The 16582-nt window shown below is 47.9% G+C and overlaps 1 protein-coding gene across 1 annotated transcript in view; it reads left to right on the top strand.

The window, feature by feature from the left end:
* Window positions 1-16328, top strand: part of WSCD2 (WSC domain containing 2) — an 85745-nt gene extending 69417 nt beyond the window's left edge. The window contains exons 8-9 of the mRNA XM_028741345.2: window positions 8196-8396; window positions 12163-16328. Coding sequence (XP_028597178.2) covers window positions 8196-8396; window positions 12163-12515 — 554 coding nt within the window. The 3' untranslated portion in view covers window positions 12516-16328. The remainder of the gene's footprint in view (window positions 1-8195; window positions 8397-12162) is intronic.
* Window positions 16329-16582: the final 254 nt, after the last annotated feature.

Here is a 16582-nt window from a genome sequence, read left to right as displayed (position 1 = left end):
GCAGAGTCAAAGGGAATGTATGGCATTAATATGGTTTGTTGGAAAAGAATATGTAAGGAAAACAATAAAAATTTACTTGGGGGGAAAAAAGAGAGAAGTAAGAATATCTCCAGATCCTGGTGTGAAAGAGGCCAAATGTTTTGCGGAGTGGGGAGCAGTCAGTTTAACCTCTGACCCCCCCCCCCCGTATGTTTCTGTCAGGACTACATTTTAAATGTCCGGGGTGTTGGTGGGACGAAGCAGCATCAGATTCTTAGTCAGATTTATAATACTTCTAATGCACATAATGTTGGAGGGAGAAGTTTGGAAGAGAGATCCCTGCTCTCCAGTAACAGAGTTAAGCACAATGGTGATCACTCCAAGCATTTTAAAACTTGGTTAGGTTTGCATCTGCCCTCATCCACCTTAAAACAAACATTCCACATCAAAATACTTAGGCTAGAATAAATCACAGGTGCTTAGCATCTGTGTTTCCTGGTGTGTTACTTGGTTTCCAGAAGTTCCAGCATGCAAGTCTCCATATATTGGCAGTAAAATAAAAATAAAAACAAGGTTCAAAATGACTTAAAAAGAAAAGTACTTGGTTTCCTTACAAAAAGGTTCATGCAGTCTTTGGGTTAGCAAAGATGCGGGCTGTAAAATCTTCCTTTTATATACCATTTGATGGTTAAAAAGATCAAAGCCTCAAAGTGGTTTACAAAAAAGGTAAAGCAATAAAATTATCAGGAAAATAATTAATAACAACTTTTTAAAACATACAAATAATAATCAGAACCAGTGATAACCCAAAACCCGATTAAAACACACACCAGCTTTTTACATATCTGGGTAGGCCTGTTTGAACAAAAATGTTTTAAGCAGATTCATAGTTCTCCCCCTCTCTATTTTATCTTCATAACAACCCTAAGAGGTAGGTTAGCTGAACAGACCAAACTCACTCAGTGAGCTTCAAAGCTGTATTGGGTGTTCCATGACATCACAGCAGCAGCACCAATGACTGGAGAGTGTCACGGGAGAGAAGGGTCAGGTGACAGCTTTCTGCTTCAGTTGTGAGTGGAGAGAGAGAGAGAGATGAGTTGGGTTTTCTTAAGACTCATCCAGCTCAGTCATAATCCTATGACAAGGCTGGTCATTTCACCCCGAGTCTTCCTACTGTTTGAGAAGACTCCCTCGCACAGCAGTACAGTAAATCTCTCTTACACACAGGTACTCTGCTTATTTGGGCAAGAAATAAATCTATTGCAAACGGGGCTTTCTGCAGAGCAAATACTGCAGCTCAAAGCTTTTTGGAATAATGCAGCACATTTCTCTGTCATGTGTGATTGTATGCTTTGGGTTGGATCATCATGTTTCTCCATGCCCTCGCTGATTGAGAGGCCATCTTTCTTTCCGTTCCTGTGGGAAATTATTTACGGAGTTAATATTTCATGGGCAACAGGCTCATCGTTTACTTCTCCCCCTAAGGCGGTTTAAGGGACAGGGACAAGGCAGCCCACGTGCATGAAACGTAAGCAGGGGAAATTCCTCACTGTAACAGGGAAGGTTACCATTCTATTCTGTCTCAGGCAGACCACACCTGGAGCCCGGTTTCCAGTTCTGGTCACCCCAGTTTAAGGAGGACCAGCTGGAATGTGTACAGAGGAGGGCAACCAAGATGATGAAGAGTCTGGAAACCAAGCCATATGAGGAATGGTCGAGAGAGTGGGAGATGTTTAGCCTATGGTTACCAGACGTCCCCGTTTCCCGGGGACAGTCCCCGGATTTACAAATCTGTCCCCGGAATGTCCCCGGATTTCATTTAATGTCCCTGGATTTATATTTTATGTGTTGTAGATTTATTAGTAGGGAATCAATGTTTCGTGATTGGTTCAACGGCACAAGACACATCATATGGGGACTTCCGGAGAGGCAAAATGGTGGGCGCCATGGCAGCGAGCAGCTCCTGAAGCCAGCCAGAGCGAAATGCGCTTCCAGGCTGGCTCCAGGCTGCTGAGACTGCCACTGCCGCCGCCACTGCCAAGGGGGAACTGGGGATGCCCGACGCGTCAACTGGGGGAACCACTGACCCCACCCCCCGCATCCCAAATCGAGCGCCCAGCCACCCGGTCAACTGCCCAGCAGTGTTCCAGGGCCAGAAAAACCCCGGGGGGAGGAGGAGGAGAGGAGAAGGAGAAGGAAGAGAGAGAAAGAGGAAGGAGAAAAAAGAGGGGAGCCCTGACCTTGCCACGCCACTGCTGCTGCTGAGGAGGAGAGGTAGGAGAGCACCGGGGGAGCAAGGACACGTGACCGAGCCCAGGCCCGACCCGAGCCTACTCCATGGCGGCTAGCACTCCAAGAGAGCAGGCTGGGACCCAGAGGAAGGCCACACAACAGAGGAGACCACAAAAGAGAAAATATTACTTCTTTTTTTAAAAAAATAACTTTTTGTAATAACTTTTTTTTTCTCTTTTCAAAAAGAAAGTGTCCCTTGATTCTTTGGAAAAAAAATCTGGTAACCTTAGTTTAGCCTGGAAAAGAGGAGACTGCGAGGAGATACGAGAGCCATATTCTAATACAGTGGTGCCCCGCAAGACGAACGCCTCGCAAGACGGAAAACCCGCTAGACGAAAGGGTTTTCCGTTTTGGAGGCGCTTCGCAAAACGAATTTCCCTATGGGCTTCCTTCGCAAGACGAAAGCCCATAGGGAAATCTCCCGGGCAGCAGGGAAGCGCAGCGCGTCTTCCCCACTGTCCTCGGACCTCCTCCGAAGGCTGGCGGCGGGGCGGAGAGACCTCCTCCCGCCGCCAGCCTTCGTTTCTCTGCTATCCCGGATGGCTTTTGAAGGCAGGCGGGGGGGGGAGCAAAGACTTTCGCCCCCCGCCGGCCTTCAGAAGAGGTCTTCTGAAGGCCGGCGGGGGGCAAAAGTCTTTGCTCCCCCCTGCCTGCCTTCCCGGGGGCTTTTAAATCGCCCCAGACAGCGGAGAAGTCCTCCGCTGTCCCGGGGTTTTTTAAAATGCTGGCGGGCGGCAGCGGAGGCTTCGCTGCCACCCGCCAGCATTTTAAGATCGCCCCGGACAGCGGAGAAGTCTCCGCTGTCCCGGGGTTTTTTAAAATGCTGGGGGTGGGAAGAAAAGCCCTTGTCCCCCCCCCCCCAGCCTTCAGAAGAGGTCGGGGGACAGACTGTCCCCGGACCTGGTCTGAAGGTGGTTTCCATAGGAACGCATTGATTGATTTTCAATGCATTCCTATGGGAAACCGTGCTTCGCAAGACGAAAAACTCGCAAGAAGAAAAAACTTGCGGAACGAATTAATTTCATCTTGCGAGGCACCACTGTATCCGAAGGGCAGTCACATGGAAAACCGAACAAGGTTGTTTTCTCCTGCCCCAGAGGGTGGGACCTGAACCAATGGATTCAAATGTTAAGAAAAGAGATTTCAATTAAACATCAGGAAGAACTTCCTGACAGTAAGAGCTGTTTGGCAGTGGAACAGACTCCCTCAAAAGATGGTGGACTCTCATTTCTTGGAGATTTTGAAGAGGCATGGCCATTTGCCAGGGATTTTTTAGTTGTGATTGCTGCATTACAGGAGATTGGACCTTGGGGTACCTTCCAACTCTATTATTATTATTATTATTATTATTATTATTATTATTATTATTATTATTATTTATACCCTGCCCATCTGGCTGGGTTTCTCCAGCCACTCTGGGCAGCTTACAGCACATAAAAAAGGTAAAATATTAGACATTAAAAATTTCCTGATACAGGGTTGCCTCCAGATGTCATCTAAAATCAGATAGTTGTTTATTTCCTTTACATCTGACAGGAGGGCGTTTCACAGGGCGGGTGCCACTACCGAGAGGGCCTTCTGCCTGGTTCCCTGTAGCCTCACTTCTCGCAATGAGGGAACCGCCAGAAGGCCCTCGGCGCTGGACCTCAGTGTCTGGACAGAACAATGGAGGTGGAGACGCTCCTTCAGGTATACTGGGCCAAGGCGATTTTGGGCTTCAAAGGTCAGCACCGACACTTTGAATTGTGCTTGGAAACGTCCTGGGATCCTATAATCCTATGAGTCTATGACATGTACCTGCAAAGTCAGAGGCTATGCTCTGTCATGATGGCTATGCTCCGCCTCCACAGTCAGAGACTGTCCAGTGGCTGGAAACCACAGGAGAAGAGTTGGCTTTTGTGCTCGGGTCTTGCTTGCTGGTTTCCCCACAGGCATCCGGCTGGCCAGCGTGGTGTAGTGGTTAAGAGCGGTGGACTTGTAATCTGGTGAACCGGGTTCGCATCCCCGCTCCTCCACATGCAGCTGCTGGGTGACCTTGGGCCAGTCACACTTCTCTGAAGTCTCTCAGCCCCACTCACCTCACAGAGTGTTTGTTGTGGGGGAGGAAGGGAAAGGAGATTTTTAGCCGCTTTGAGACTCCTTCGGGTAGTGATAAAGCGGGATGTCAAATCCAAGCTCTTCTTCTTCACTGTGAGAATTGGACGTTGACCTAGATGGACCACTGGCCTGATCCAGCACAGCTCTTCTTATGTTCTTATTTGTTAACCATCGGTCTTGCGTTACGTGCCCCGTGCAGCTCACTGCCAGCGGGTATTATAAAACCCAAGGGTTACTTATTCCCGGTGGTAATAAAAGTCATTGTAATGCTACGTGATAGCAGTAATGATGACTTGTAATGAAGCACTGAAATTAATACCTGGCATATATGTAACCCAATCCTATGTATGCCCACTCAGAAGTCAGTCCTATTATGTTCCTTAATTTGGGCTGATTGCATAGTTTTCAGCCTATGTGACGACAACAACAACAACAAGATTTACAGTTATTTATTTAGAATTTGAATTTATAGCTATTATATTCGTGTATGAGCACTACAGTCACATCACTTGATATGAGATTAAACCTATGGAACTCATTGCCACACGATAATTGTGGTGGCCAATCATTATGGCTGTTTGCTTCTGCTGGCCAGATATCAGACATGGTAGCTTGCGGTTGTTTATTCTGAGCCAGTCTCCGCTTACCTCGCTGGGTCAAAGCATATCCGAGCAATGAGCAAAGTAGCTGCCATGAAGCTCTTTTGTGCATGTTCTAATTGGAAGAAGCAAATTACATGTATGTAATTAATATCTTGTATCTCCTGCCATCTGATCTCTCCCCGTTGGCTAGAAATAGTAGCTCGCATGGGTTAGTGTCCCAATCTGTCCTCCCTCCCAACATCGCTGAGCTTTGTCAGTCTTTGACTGTGTTGACTGAGAGCCAAACAGATGGTTTTCAGATGAAATTGTGCTGACAGATCCCCACTGTCTGCCACAAAGGAAACTGGTTACTGGGCCAACTGATGGAGGGATTGCAAAGGGAGTTCTGTCCACCCCTCACTTGAGGGGATGCTCACCCAGGGCTTCGTTCGCCTTAAATGTCACTTGCAGAGAAGCTGGACCCTCGCAAGGAAGCAGGTCAGTGCAGGGAGGCAGGATGCAGAACATTCCAGGTGTCCAGAGGTGGAGCCTTCAGGACCCTGGAAAGCTCCAGAGAAGCAGAGGTGTTGCCCCAGCAAAGGGAAGGACCAAGCCTTATGAGGAATGACAGAGAGAGTCGGGGATGTTTAGCCTGGAAAAGAGCAGCCTGAGAGGTGACACGATAGCTATCTTCGTAGCCATATCTGAAAGGCTGTCCCAGGGAAGATGGAGCAAGTTTGTTTTCGGCTGCTCCGGAGGGTGGGACCCGAACCAATGGGTTCAAACAATCAGAAATGAGATGACAGCTAAAATGTTAGGAAGAACTTTGTAAGAGTTGTTCAACAGTGGAACGAACTACTTCAGAGGGGGGTGGACTCTCTTTTACTGGAGCTTTTTAAGCAGAGGTTGGATGGCCACCTGTTCAAGATTCTTTAGTTGTGATTCCTGCATTGTGGGGGGTTAGACTAGAGGGTCTTTGGGATCCCTTCCCGGTGGAGTATAGGGTCAGGTTCAAGGTGCTGGTCTTGACCTTTAAAGCCCTTTGTGGCTTACGCCCCACATATTTACGGGACCGCTTCTCCTGGTATGCCCCACAGAGGACCTTAAGGTCCATGAATAACCATAGTTTAGGGGTCCTGGGCCCTAAGGAAGTCAGACTATCCTCCACCAGGGCCAGGGCCTTTTCAGTGATGGCTCCGACCTGGTGGAATGCTCTGCCCCATGAGACTAGGGCCCTTCAGGATTTAACCTCCTTCCGTCGGGCCTGTAAGACAGAGCTATTCCGCCTGGCCTTTAATTTGAATTCAGCCTGATCTTTTATTTCCCTTCTCTTCCCTCCCCCTCCCCTTTTATGAAGATTACCTGCTCTGAGACCCCACAGCTAATTCTCCCCTGGCCTCCTCGCTGGCCCAAGTAGGACCAATTCATCCAGCTAGCCCTGGGATTATCTAATGCTTAAAAGGTAAAGGTAAAGGTACCCCTGCCCGTACGGGCCAGTCTTGACAGACTCTAGGGTTGTGCGCTCATCTCACTCTAGAGGCCGGGAGCCAGCGCTGTCCGCAGACACTTCCGGGTCACGTGGCTAGCGTGACGATGCTGCTCTGGCGAACCAGCACCAGAGCAGCACACGGAAACGCCGTTTACCTTCCCGCTATAAAGCGGTACCTATTTATCTACTTGCACTTAAGGGTGCTTTCGAACTGCTAGGTGGTCAGGAGCTGGGACCGAACGGCGGGAGCTCACCCTGTCGCAGGGATTCGAACCGCCGACCTTCTGATCGGCAAGTCCTAGGCTCTGTGGTTTAAAGCTTTTAAACAGAGGGTGGAATGACGGATGAAATCTGTGTACAGTGGTAAAGGTAAAGGGACCCCTGACCATTAGGTCCAGTCGTGACCGACTCTGGGGTTGCGACGCTCATCTCGCTTTATTGGCCAAGGGAGCCGGCGTACAGCTTCTGGGTCATGTGGCCAGCATGACTAAGCCGCTTCTGGCGAACCAGAGCAGCGCACGGAAACGCCATTTACCTTCCTGCCAGAGTGGTACCTATCTATCTACTTGCACTTTGATGGGCTTTCGAACTGCTAGGTTGGCAGGAGCTGGGACCGAGCAGCGGGAGCTCACCCCGCCGCGGGGATTCGAACCGCCGACCATGCGATCGGCAAGTCCTAGGCGCTGAGGTTTTACCCACAGTGCCACCCGCATCCCTATTATTATTATTATTATTATTATTATTATTCCAACTCCATAGTTCTATGATTCACCTAAGCCCCAAAGTACCAGATGATGGATCTCATGTCACCTCTTAGTCCCCTATTCTCCAGACTAAACATCCCCAACAGACCATTCCTCTGTTTCTCTGGAATGTGGCATGAGGCCATCATCTTCTGTTCAGCTACTGTGGCATTAGGTGCCCCCTCACACACCCACACACCCCAGTTTCTCTTCTTTCTTTAATGAACAAACTGCTATAAAGCCCCAAGATGAACCAGTCTGTGGAGAGAGACAAAGGCCATTTGACATTAATGGGCAGGATGGTTACAGATGTTGGCTGGTTGGCTTTTCAAATGTTTTTCCTCACTTTAAGAATTCTCGCCAGAGCTCCTCTCTCTATCTCTCTGCCTCTCTCTCACACACACATGCACACAAACCACCGTTTTCTGAGTTATGAGGCCCATTGAAATGTATTAGCCAGGAAGACACAATTGAAACAAATCTCTTTGAACCTCACTGCATTCGGTCCTTTGGGGAAGTGGTAAGGGAGAAAAGGATTTGTGTTTGTAAGGAGCCACAAAGATGTCAAGGAGAATGCAGGAAAATCAGCTGGTCGGAGATAGCTGAGACAACATTGCTGAGAATTAGGGAATGTGTGGGCTTTACGGACATTTAGAGCAGGGGTCAGCAAACTTTTTCAGCAGGGGGCTGGTCCACTGTCCCTCAGACCTTGTGGGAGGCCAGACTATTTTTTTTGAGGGTGGGGATGAACGAATTCCTATGCCCCACAAATAACCCAGAATAAAAGGACACATTCTACTCATGTAAAAACACGCTGATTCCCGGAATGTCCGTGGGCCGGATTTAGAAGGCGATTGGGCCCTGGGCCTTAGTTTGCCTACCCATGATTTAGAGGGTAAGCCGTTTGTTGGGTCTTCTTTCACTCTTCCTCTTCAGCTTTACTCCATCTTCCCATATTTGTCCCTAGAGCTCATTCTTTGCTCTTCCTTTTCCTCCCCCCACCCCCCACAACAGGGTTCAAAGGTGAACGGGACCACTGGCGAAGTGGGAGGACAATCTGCATCAAAACTCACGAGAGCGGGCAGAAGGAAATCGAGGCGTTTGATGCTGCCATCTTGCTGATCCGCAACCCCTACAAAGCGCTCATGGCTGAATTCAACCGGAAATATGGAGGCCACATTGGGTTTGCTGCTCACGCCCACTGGAAAGGGAAAGGTAAATATGGGGATCCACCCCACCAGCTTCTATCTGCTTATTAAAAGATTATTTTTTTAACCTACCTTTTAGGGCACAGTGCCCTCACAAGGCGGCGTGACAAAACTCTCAAAAGCACACAAGCACAAAGTCTGGCCATATTTACACCACATATGTAAAACACTATGGCCAGCATAGGGATGTGGGTGGCGCTGTGGGTTAAACCACAGAGCCTAGGACTTGCTGATCAGAAGGTTGGCGGTTTGAATCCCCACGACGGGGTGAGCTCCCGTTGCTCAGTCCCAGCTCCTGCCAACCTAGCAGTTTGAAAGCACGTCAAAGTGCAAGTAGATAAATAGGTACCACTCTGGCGGGAAGGTAAACGGCATTTCCGTGCGCTGCTCTGGTTCGCCAGAAGTGGCTTAGTCATGCTGGCCACATGACCTGGAAGCTGTATGCCAGCTCCCTCGGCCAATAAAGCAAGATGAGCGCCGCAACCCCAGAGTCGGCTACGACTGGACCTAATGGTCAGGGGTCCCTTTACCTTTACCTTTACCTTTACCTTTACCTTTACACTGTCAAATAACTGTATTGTTGAATGCATCACCAAAGTTTCAACTATCCATGATATAGCCTTAGGCTTAGGGCTTTTGTTTTAGTGGAAGAATGTTGCAGAAATGTGGAGACCTGAAATTTAAGACTAAAAGAAAAATGGAGAGAGCTGCAATGAACGGATCCAACTGTCCCCGGTCAAGACACAAACTGAATGAATTCCTGCCCCATGTCTTGACCCTTGCAAGGGAATTTAAATAGATTGCACTGCAGAACTGCACAAGTTCAGCCAAAAGAAATAAAACCAGATTGGTCTGCACTGGCAATTCCAGGTTTTAAAAATGCACCTAGTCAGCTTCTTGCTAGGTTGCTGCAGCTGTCAGTTGTACTACCATGTGGTCAGATGGGCAGATCTTTGATGCCCACCTTAGTGCCAGGCTGCAGACTTACCCTGCTCCCTTCCTTCTGATTACACTTTTCCTCCTGGCTCCCCCAAGCTAAAGTCTATGTGATTTTTACTTTATTAAAAAAAAAAAAAGTTCTGTGTTTTTGTTCCATGGCATTAATTTTATGATATCCCTTGGATCGGTTCCAAAGCAAAGTTTTATGTGATATGATTATGCAAGGTGAATTGTCCCGCTTCTGTTTAATGGAACAGAGAGTCCATTTAATAATTCAGAGGTGGGGGATAAAACACAGTTCAAGAGGATTAATAAGGGATGTGGGGAGGGGAGGGTGCACAAGGTTGTCTTTTCCTCAAGGAGGCGAAGACGAAAAGTTCAAGGGTCCAAACTTTTTCTGCACCGCAAATGAGGCATCGGGCCAGTTACAGTTGCAAACGGAATTCTGGCAGATTATATCTGGTTCATTATCCATTTTATCACCCGATTTTAATGTGAGGATCAATTAGCAGGAAACCTCAGGGGTAATTGAAAGATTTCCTCTCCTTCTTTTCTAAAGCAAGGGAGCATGTTTAACTGAGCCCAGGACCTGGTGGCCAACGGAGCAGCTTGCTAATGAGATCATATCAATCATCAACAAAAAGAGCCTAGCAGGAAAGGTTTTTTCTTAGGGAATGATGCGTTTATGGCAACAGGGGTAAGGTAGACATGATGAGATGACCCTCCCAATCAGCCCCTTCCCTGCAAATGAGCATTGACTATATTGGACCCACGTCAGGAGCTGATCTGCCTGGAGCCAATAACTCGTTCCTCTCTGGGTTGCTGCCCTGGTAGTGAGGTTGGAGCAACCCTTATAAACGGGTACCCAGAGAGCCAGTGTGGTGTAGTGGTTAAGAGCGGTAGTCTCGTAATCTGGGGAACCGGGTTCGCGTCTCCGCTCCTCCACATGCAGCTGCTGGGTGACCTTGGGCCAGTCACACTTCTTTGAAGTCTCTCAGCCCCACTCACCTCACAGAGTGTTTGTTGTGGGGGAGGAAGGGAAAGGAGAATGTTAGCCGCTTTGAGACTCCTGAAGGGGAGTGAAAGGCGGGATATCAAATCCAAACTCTTCTTCTTCTCTTCTACACAGAATCAAAGAATGGAAGAGTTGGGGTGGATCCCAAGGGTCTTCAAGTTCTGCAATGCAGGAATCACAACATGAGTGATTCCAGCCAACCAGACTGGTTATTATTCATTATTATTATTATTATTGTTGCATCTACAGTAGTACCTCGGGTTACATACGCTTCAGGTTACAGACTCCGCTAACCCAGAAATATTACCTCGGGTTAAGAACTTTGTTTCAGGGTGAGAACAGAAATCGTGCGGTGGCGGCATGGCAGCAGCGGGAGGCCCCATTAGCTAAAGTGGTGCTTCAGGTTAAGAACAGTTTCAGGTTAAGAACAGACCTCCAGAACGAATTAAGTATGTAACCAGAGGTACCACTGTATATCCAACTTTTCCTCTAAGCAGTTCAGGTTGGCTGTCATCTTCGCTCTGCTTATCCACACGAGGAACCACAGAGCTCCCATATAGTCCTACTTCAGAACATCTCTACAAGAATTCAGGCTTCCTTTTCATCGTTGGGCTTCTTTATCCAACTTGCTACCCCAGTTTGCTCCCCCAGCTTATGTTCCACCAATCTCCTGTAGGTTTGCCCCAGACCCTGGGACACACACACACACAGACTAAAATCTGTGTCTTGTTGCCTTCTTATTTGTTCAAGTATAAGAGGGCTCTATCCTCTTATCTCTGTTCCCTCCAAACCAACAGCAAGGGTGTAGACATGGGGCAGGAATTCATTCAGGTTTGTGTTTTAACCAGGGACAAATGAACCTGTTTATTGCAGCTCTCTCCATTTTTCTAGCCTTAAATTTCTGCTCTAGGTGCAGCTGTTTTAAACTGTTTTCATGGATGATTTGATTGTTTTGTTCCTTTTGGGTTTTTTAGTGTAATATAAATTTTATGGGGGGGCGGGGATGGAAAAAAGCAATTTAAAAAAATCTTGTCTCGGGTCTCAGGAAGCAAAATACAGTGGTGCCTCGCAAGACGAAAAGAATCCGTTCCGCGAGTCTCTTCGTCTTGCGGTTTTTTCGTCTTGCGAAGCAAGCCCATTAGCGGCTTAGCGGATTAGCGCTATTAGCGGCTTAGCGGGCTTAGCGGATCAGCTGATAAGCGGCTTAGCGGATCAGCTGATAAGCGGCTTAGCGATCAGCTGTTAAGCGGCTTAGCGGATCAGCTGATAAGCGGCTTAGCGGCTTAGCGGATCAGCTGTTAAGCGGCTTAGCGGCTTAGCGGATCAGCTGATAAGCGGCTTAGCGGCTTGGGAAAAGGGGGGGGGGGCCCTGCAGGAACTCGCAAGACATTTTCGTCTTGCGAAGCAAGCCCACAGGAAATTCATTTTGCGAAGCACCTCCAAAACGGAAAACCCTTTCGTCTAGCGGGTTTTCCGTCCTGCGAGGCATTCGTCTTGCGGGGCACCACTGTATCTCTGGCCAGCCTCCCACTCATACCTTTTTGAAGCTGAGCTGATCCAGGTCTGTTCAGAGACTAATAATAAATAATATTTTTAAATTTATACCCCGCCCTTCCCAGTTCAGAAAACCGGGCTCAGGACAGCTAACAACAAATTTAAAACACTTAATTGATACAACTACCTCATTTCTACCATCATGGACAGAGGGCAAGCTGTTTCTAACGTGTGTCTGTTGTGGGTCCCATTGCACTTGGCACCAAATGTGCTCAGAATCCTGCCCTGCTGCCGATTAACAGGATGCCCCCCTCTCTTCTTTCAGAATGGCCAGAATTCGTCAAGAACTATGCCCCTTGGTGGGCGACGCACACCCTTGACTGGCTCAAATACGGCAAAAGCGTCCTGGTGGTACACTTTGAGGACCTGAAACAAGACCTCTTCATTCAGCTCAAGAGGATGGTCAGCCTCTTGGGCATCGCAGTCCTCGAGGACCGTCTTCTGTGCGTGGAAGGCCAGAAGGATGGGAACTTCAAGCGATCCGGGCTCAGGAAGTTGGAATACGACCCCTATACCCTTGAGATGAGGAAATTGATCAACGGCTACATCAAAACAGTGGACACGGCCCTGAAACTCAGAAACCTCACGGGGGTCCCAGAGGACTATTACCCAAGATGATGGCCATGTAGGGACCTCTTTCGGCTGGGAGGAACGGGATCTGCCCAGGCAGGTGCGGCTTGGTTTCACCTGGCGAGTCACTATTTCCACCCAGTGGGTGGCCCTTTTTCGGACCTCTGCTGCTCGCTGTTAACGAATCCCCTTGCATGAGCAAAAAGCGGTCAACATCCACCGTTGCCAGCAGAAGATGCCTTGGCAAGCCCGCCCACACAGATCTACGTTCACTAGGGACCAACATTAACATACGGATGGGGGAGGTTTGCAAAATGAAGCTAGATCTTTGCTGCTGCTGTTTGGAAGAGTGTTGTCTCCCTTGCCCCACTTCGTAATACGGACCACCTCAGCTCTGTTCCAGATGGTTGCAGTACCCAGATCTTTTGGGCCGCCGCAGAGGCATTGCTGGGGCCTTATCTGAGCCAGGCAGTTTTCTATTCCTGGTCAAAAACCCGTGGTCCGTTTGGCTGGCCTGACACTCCTCGAGATTCAGGTCTTTCATTCAGACCTGGCTGGCACTTGTACGCACATCCTGGGTTCCTCTACTCTGTACACTGGTTCACATATCTTCACACAAACACCTGGTGACTATAGGCTGGTCTACTCATACAGTATACAGTGGTGCCTCGCAAGACGAAATTAATCCATTCCGTGAGTCTCTTTGTCTTGTGGTTTTTTCGTCTTGTGAAGCACGGCTATTAGCGGCTTAGCGGCTATTAACGGCTTAGCGGCTTTAAGAAAAAGGAAACAAACTCGCAAGAACTCGTAAGACGTTTCGTCTTGCGAAGCAAGCCCATAGGGAAATTCGTCTTGCGGAACGACTCAAAAAACGGAAAACCCTTTCGTCTAGCGAGTTTTTCGTCTTGCGAGGCATTCGCCTTGCGGGGCACCACTGTAGTACAGTTGCAGACCTGAGGTGGTTGAGTGGGTTGTACCACTTTAAATTTCAGCTGGAGGATGCCATTTTTTAATTCCCTTCCCCGGGGGTGGTGGGAATACAACACACAAGTTCCTGATTTGTTGGTGGTTGGTAGTTCAGGGATACAAGGTTTCCATTCTCTCCCTGTTGTCGACTTCATTTTCTGCTTGTAGGGGAGCGTTCCAAAAAGTGGTACCATCCGCCCTGAGACCATCTACCTCCTCGTTACAGGAAGCTGCCTTACACAAAGTCAGATTCTTTGTTTTGTTGAACCCAGGACCTTCTGTGCATGGCCAATGCTCTAATACTGAGCTATGGCCCTTTCCCACATTCCCAGAGTTCCCTGGGAAGAGGGACGCATTGTTAAACCACTCTGGGAAGTGTAGATCTGTGAGGGGAATGGGGGGGTCCCCTCATTCCAGTCCCACTTAACTACCTGGCCCAGACCTGCAGTTTTGCATGTCAGAATGGGCCTTTTATCACATTCACTTTGGGGGCATCAAGGCTTAGTTCACAGCCCTCCATGTCCAGAGCTCTCCTTGGTGATGTTTGGTGTGTGGCAGGTGTGTGGAACCTGCGACCCCTCCAGATGTTGGTGGACGACCGCTCTCATCCTCTCTGGCCATTGGCCATGCTGGCTGGGGCTGAGGAGACTTGTAATCCTACAAAATCTGGAGGGTTACAACAGCCTCATCCCTAACACATGGAATTCGTGTATTCTGGGATGGATTTGGAAGCTGGGACAGGAAACCCAGCCAGATTGATGGGCTATAAATAATAAATTATTATTATATTATTTATTAATTATCTTCCCTCCTATTCACTTTAGCAAGATCGGAGTCTAGTTTCGCAGAATTGAAAATATGCCACCCTTTGCAGCATTAACACAGCAACTTAGGGAAAAGCTGTGTAACTTTCTAGAATTATCCAGGATGCCTGTGGCAGACTGGATCTTCCCCTTTATTGATCCCTCTAAACAAAATAACAATATGGAAGTCTGTAATGTAAAGATATAAAAATATTGTTTACTTACATAAAGTTGCAGACTCGATTCAAGCAGAAAATATCAGTGAAATAAGTAAATCAGGCAAAATATCCTTCTAGATTACAAAATACATGGTTTAGATCAGTGTTCCCCAAACTTGGGTCTCCAGCTGTTTTTGGACTACAACTCCCATCATTCCTAGCTAGCAAGACCAGTGGTCAGGGATGATGGGAACTGTAATCCAAAAACTGCTGGAGGCCCAGGTTTGGGAAACACTGGTTTAGATCACCTTCTCCTTACGGCTTCATGACAAGAGAGTGACTGTTCCTCAGGTGTGAAGAAATGATGAAGATTATCTTCCTATTGTTACCCTTCTCACCTGGGCAAACAGAGGATGTGACCTCACAGAGTGCCGTCTAGGAATTTGCAGGGAACTCTATGTGTCCTAACGCTTTTCTCACCTGACAAACATGGAATCTTATATTTATATTTTGAATCTCCCTCCCACTTGGCCAGTTGCATTGGCAAATGCTCACTACAATGACCTATGAAACTGATTAAATTACCAGCATCTATTGCTCCTTGCTTTCATACCTCCTAGGTGTGCATGCACAGGGCAAAACGCCACAGTGCTACAACCTGGAATAAGGGCCTCTTAGGAGCCAGGAGGTTCCAAAAGGATGAGGTTTGCAGAGACCTAGAAGAGAAAATGGCCTCCAGTTGATAGAAAATCCCCAGGTTGTGGCTGTTCCCTCACTGTCATTTCTCAGTCTCTACAGAGCATCTCAAAAACGACAAGCTTTTTGCAATTCTCCTTTTTTCACAAGGAGGTGAAGGTGAATGAAATATACTTGGAGTTGAGAATGGATTTCATGCTCTTTATTCAGCTCATAGTGGTGAGGAGGAATGGAAGTTCCCCCAGAATGTCTGCTTTATATACATTATTTACACAATGGGCCCCACGTGATTGGCTAATTCCGGGATTCACCTGTAGGCCAATCAGGTTGCAGATTCACTTCCACCTGGAGCTGAATTGGGTGGCTCCTGTGGACCAATCAGACTGCTGCATTCTGGACCCTATTGTTCTAAGACCAATCAGACTGCTGCATTCTGAATCCTATTGTTCTAGGACCAATCAGACTGCTGCCTTTTGGATCCTATTCAACTCAGTACATAACAGTGAAGCAAATTGTATTTGCAGGGTCAGGGGGGATGGAACCAGCCAGGAATGCAAAAGCTCTGCCCACGATCCAGTGCATCTCAGATTGAGTTGAGGCGCAGGACAAAGAGGCCCCACTTCCCAGCTCGACGCCTCCTGCCCACATGTATACGCAAAAGCCATAAGTCGAACCCAGAATCTTTTCTATCTCCAGTTAACTTAGATCCGAAGTCTTGGCTGCACAATTCTCTCTCCATGTTCAAGGACAGCAAAGATATTTCTGCTGCAATGGCGGATGTTGCAAGAGAACTCTATTTTTTTATGCACCTTCGTGGGGGGCGGGGGTGGGACTCACAGACCGTTTGCACTGCTTGGGGCTGCTGCTGCTGCTGGGGGGTGTCGATGCTGCTGTCTACCTTGGCTTCTTATTTCCTCTTGCTTTTCTTTTATTGTTTTGATGTTTGACCAAAAGGCTCCAACAGAGCTCCTGTGCTCCTGAATGTATTTGTTAAGGAGCAACAGCAAAGTTATTGCAGAAGGCAGGGGAGTGTGGGGTTTTTTTTGTGTGCTTTGAGCCTTTGTGAAGCAAGATTATTTATGGATTTTCCTTGTTTTTTGGGAGACCAAATAGTTGTAGTGAAAATGATATGATTTCTACCTTTCCCCTTCATTCGTGGGGTAGCCCCAAAGCTGCCGGACTCTCTCTGAACAATCCTCAGGTCAAATGCCGCTCATTAAACAAACGTTTTCTTAATATTTCTACAGTGTTCTTGGGTGTCTTTTCTGAAGTGCCCCATAACGTCAGATGTTTTCAGCAAAAAATTTCTAGCAACCCTGTCTCTACCCTATCGCAATAGCATGCTGTAAGGCAGGGTGGTTCTGACTCCACTTACAGAATCCTAGCCATTTGCATCCAGGGTGTGCATGGAATAACACCACCCACAGCTGTGGTTGTGTCACAAAACTCCGGTTCCACACAAATGTGCATTGAAAGAACTGTGTGTGGGTGT

The sequence above is a fragment of the Podarcis muralis genome, chromosome 7 (genome assembly GCF_964188315.1).
Source record: "Podarcis muralis chromosome 7, rPodMur119.hap1.1, whole genome shotgun sequence".
Lineage (NCBI taxonomy): Eukaryota > Metazoa > Chordata > Lepidosauria > Squamata > Lacertidae > Podarcis > Podarcis muralis.
The sequence above is the reverse complement of the archived record's forward strand: the minus strand, read 5'-3'. Positions and strand labels throughout refer to the sequence as shown.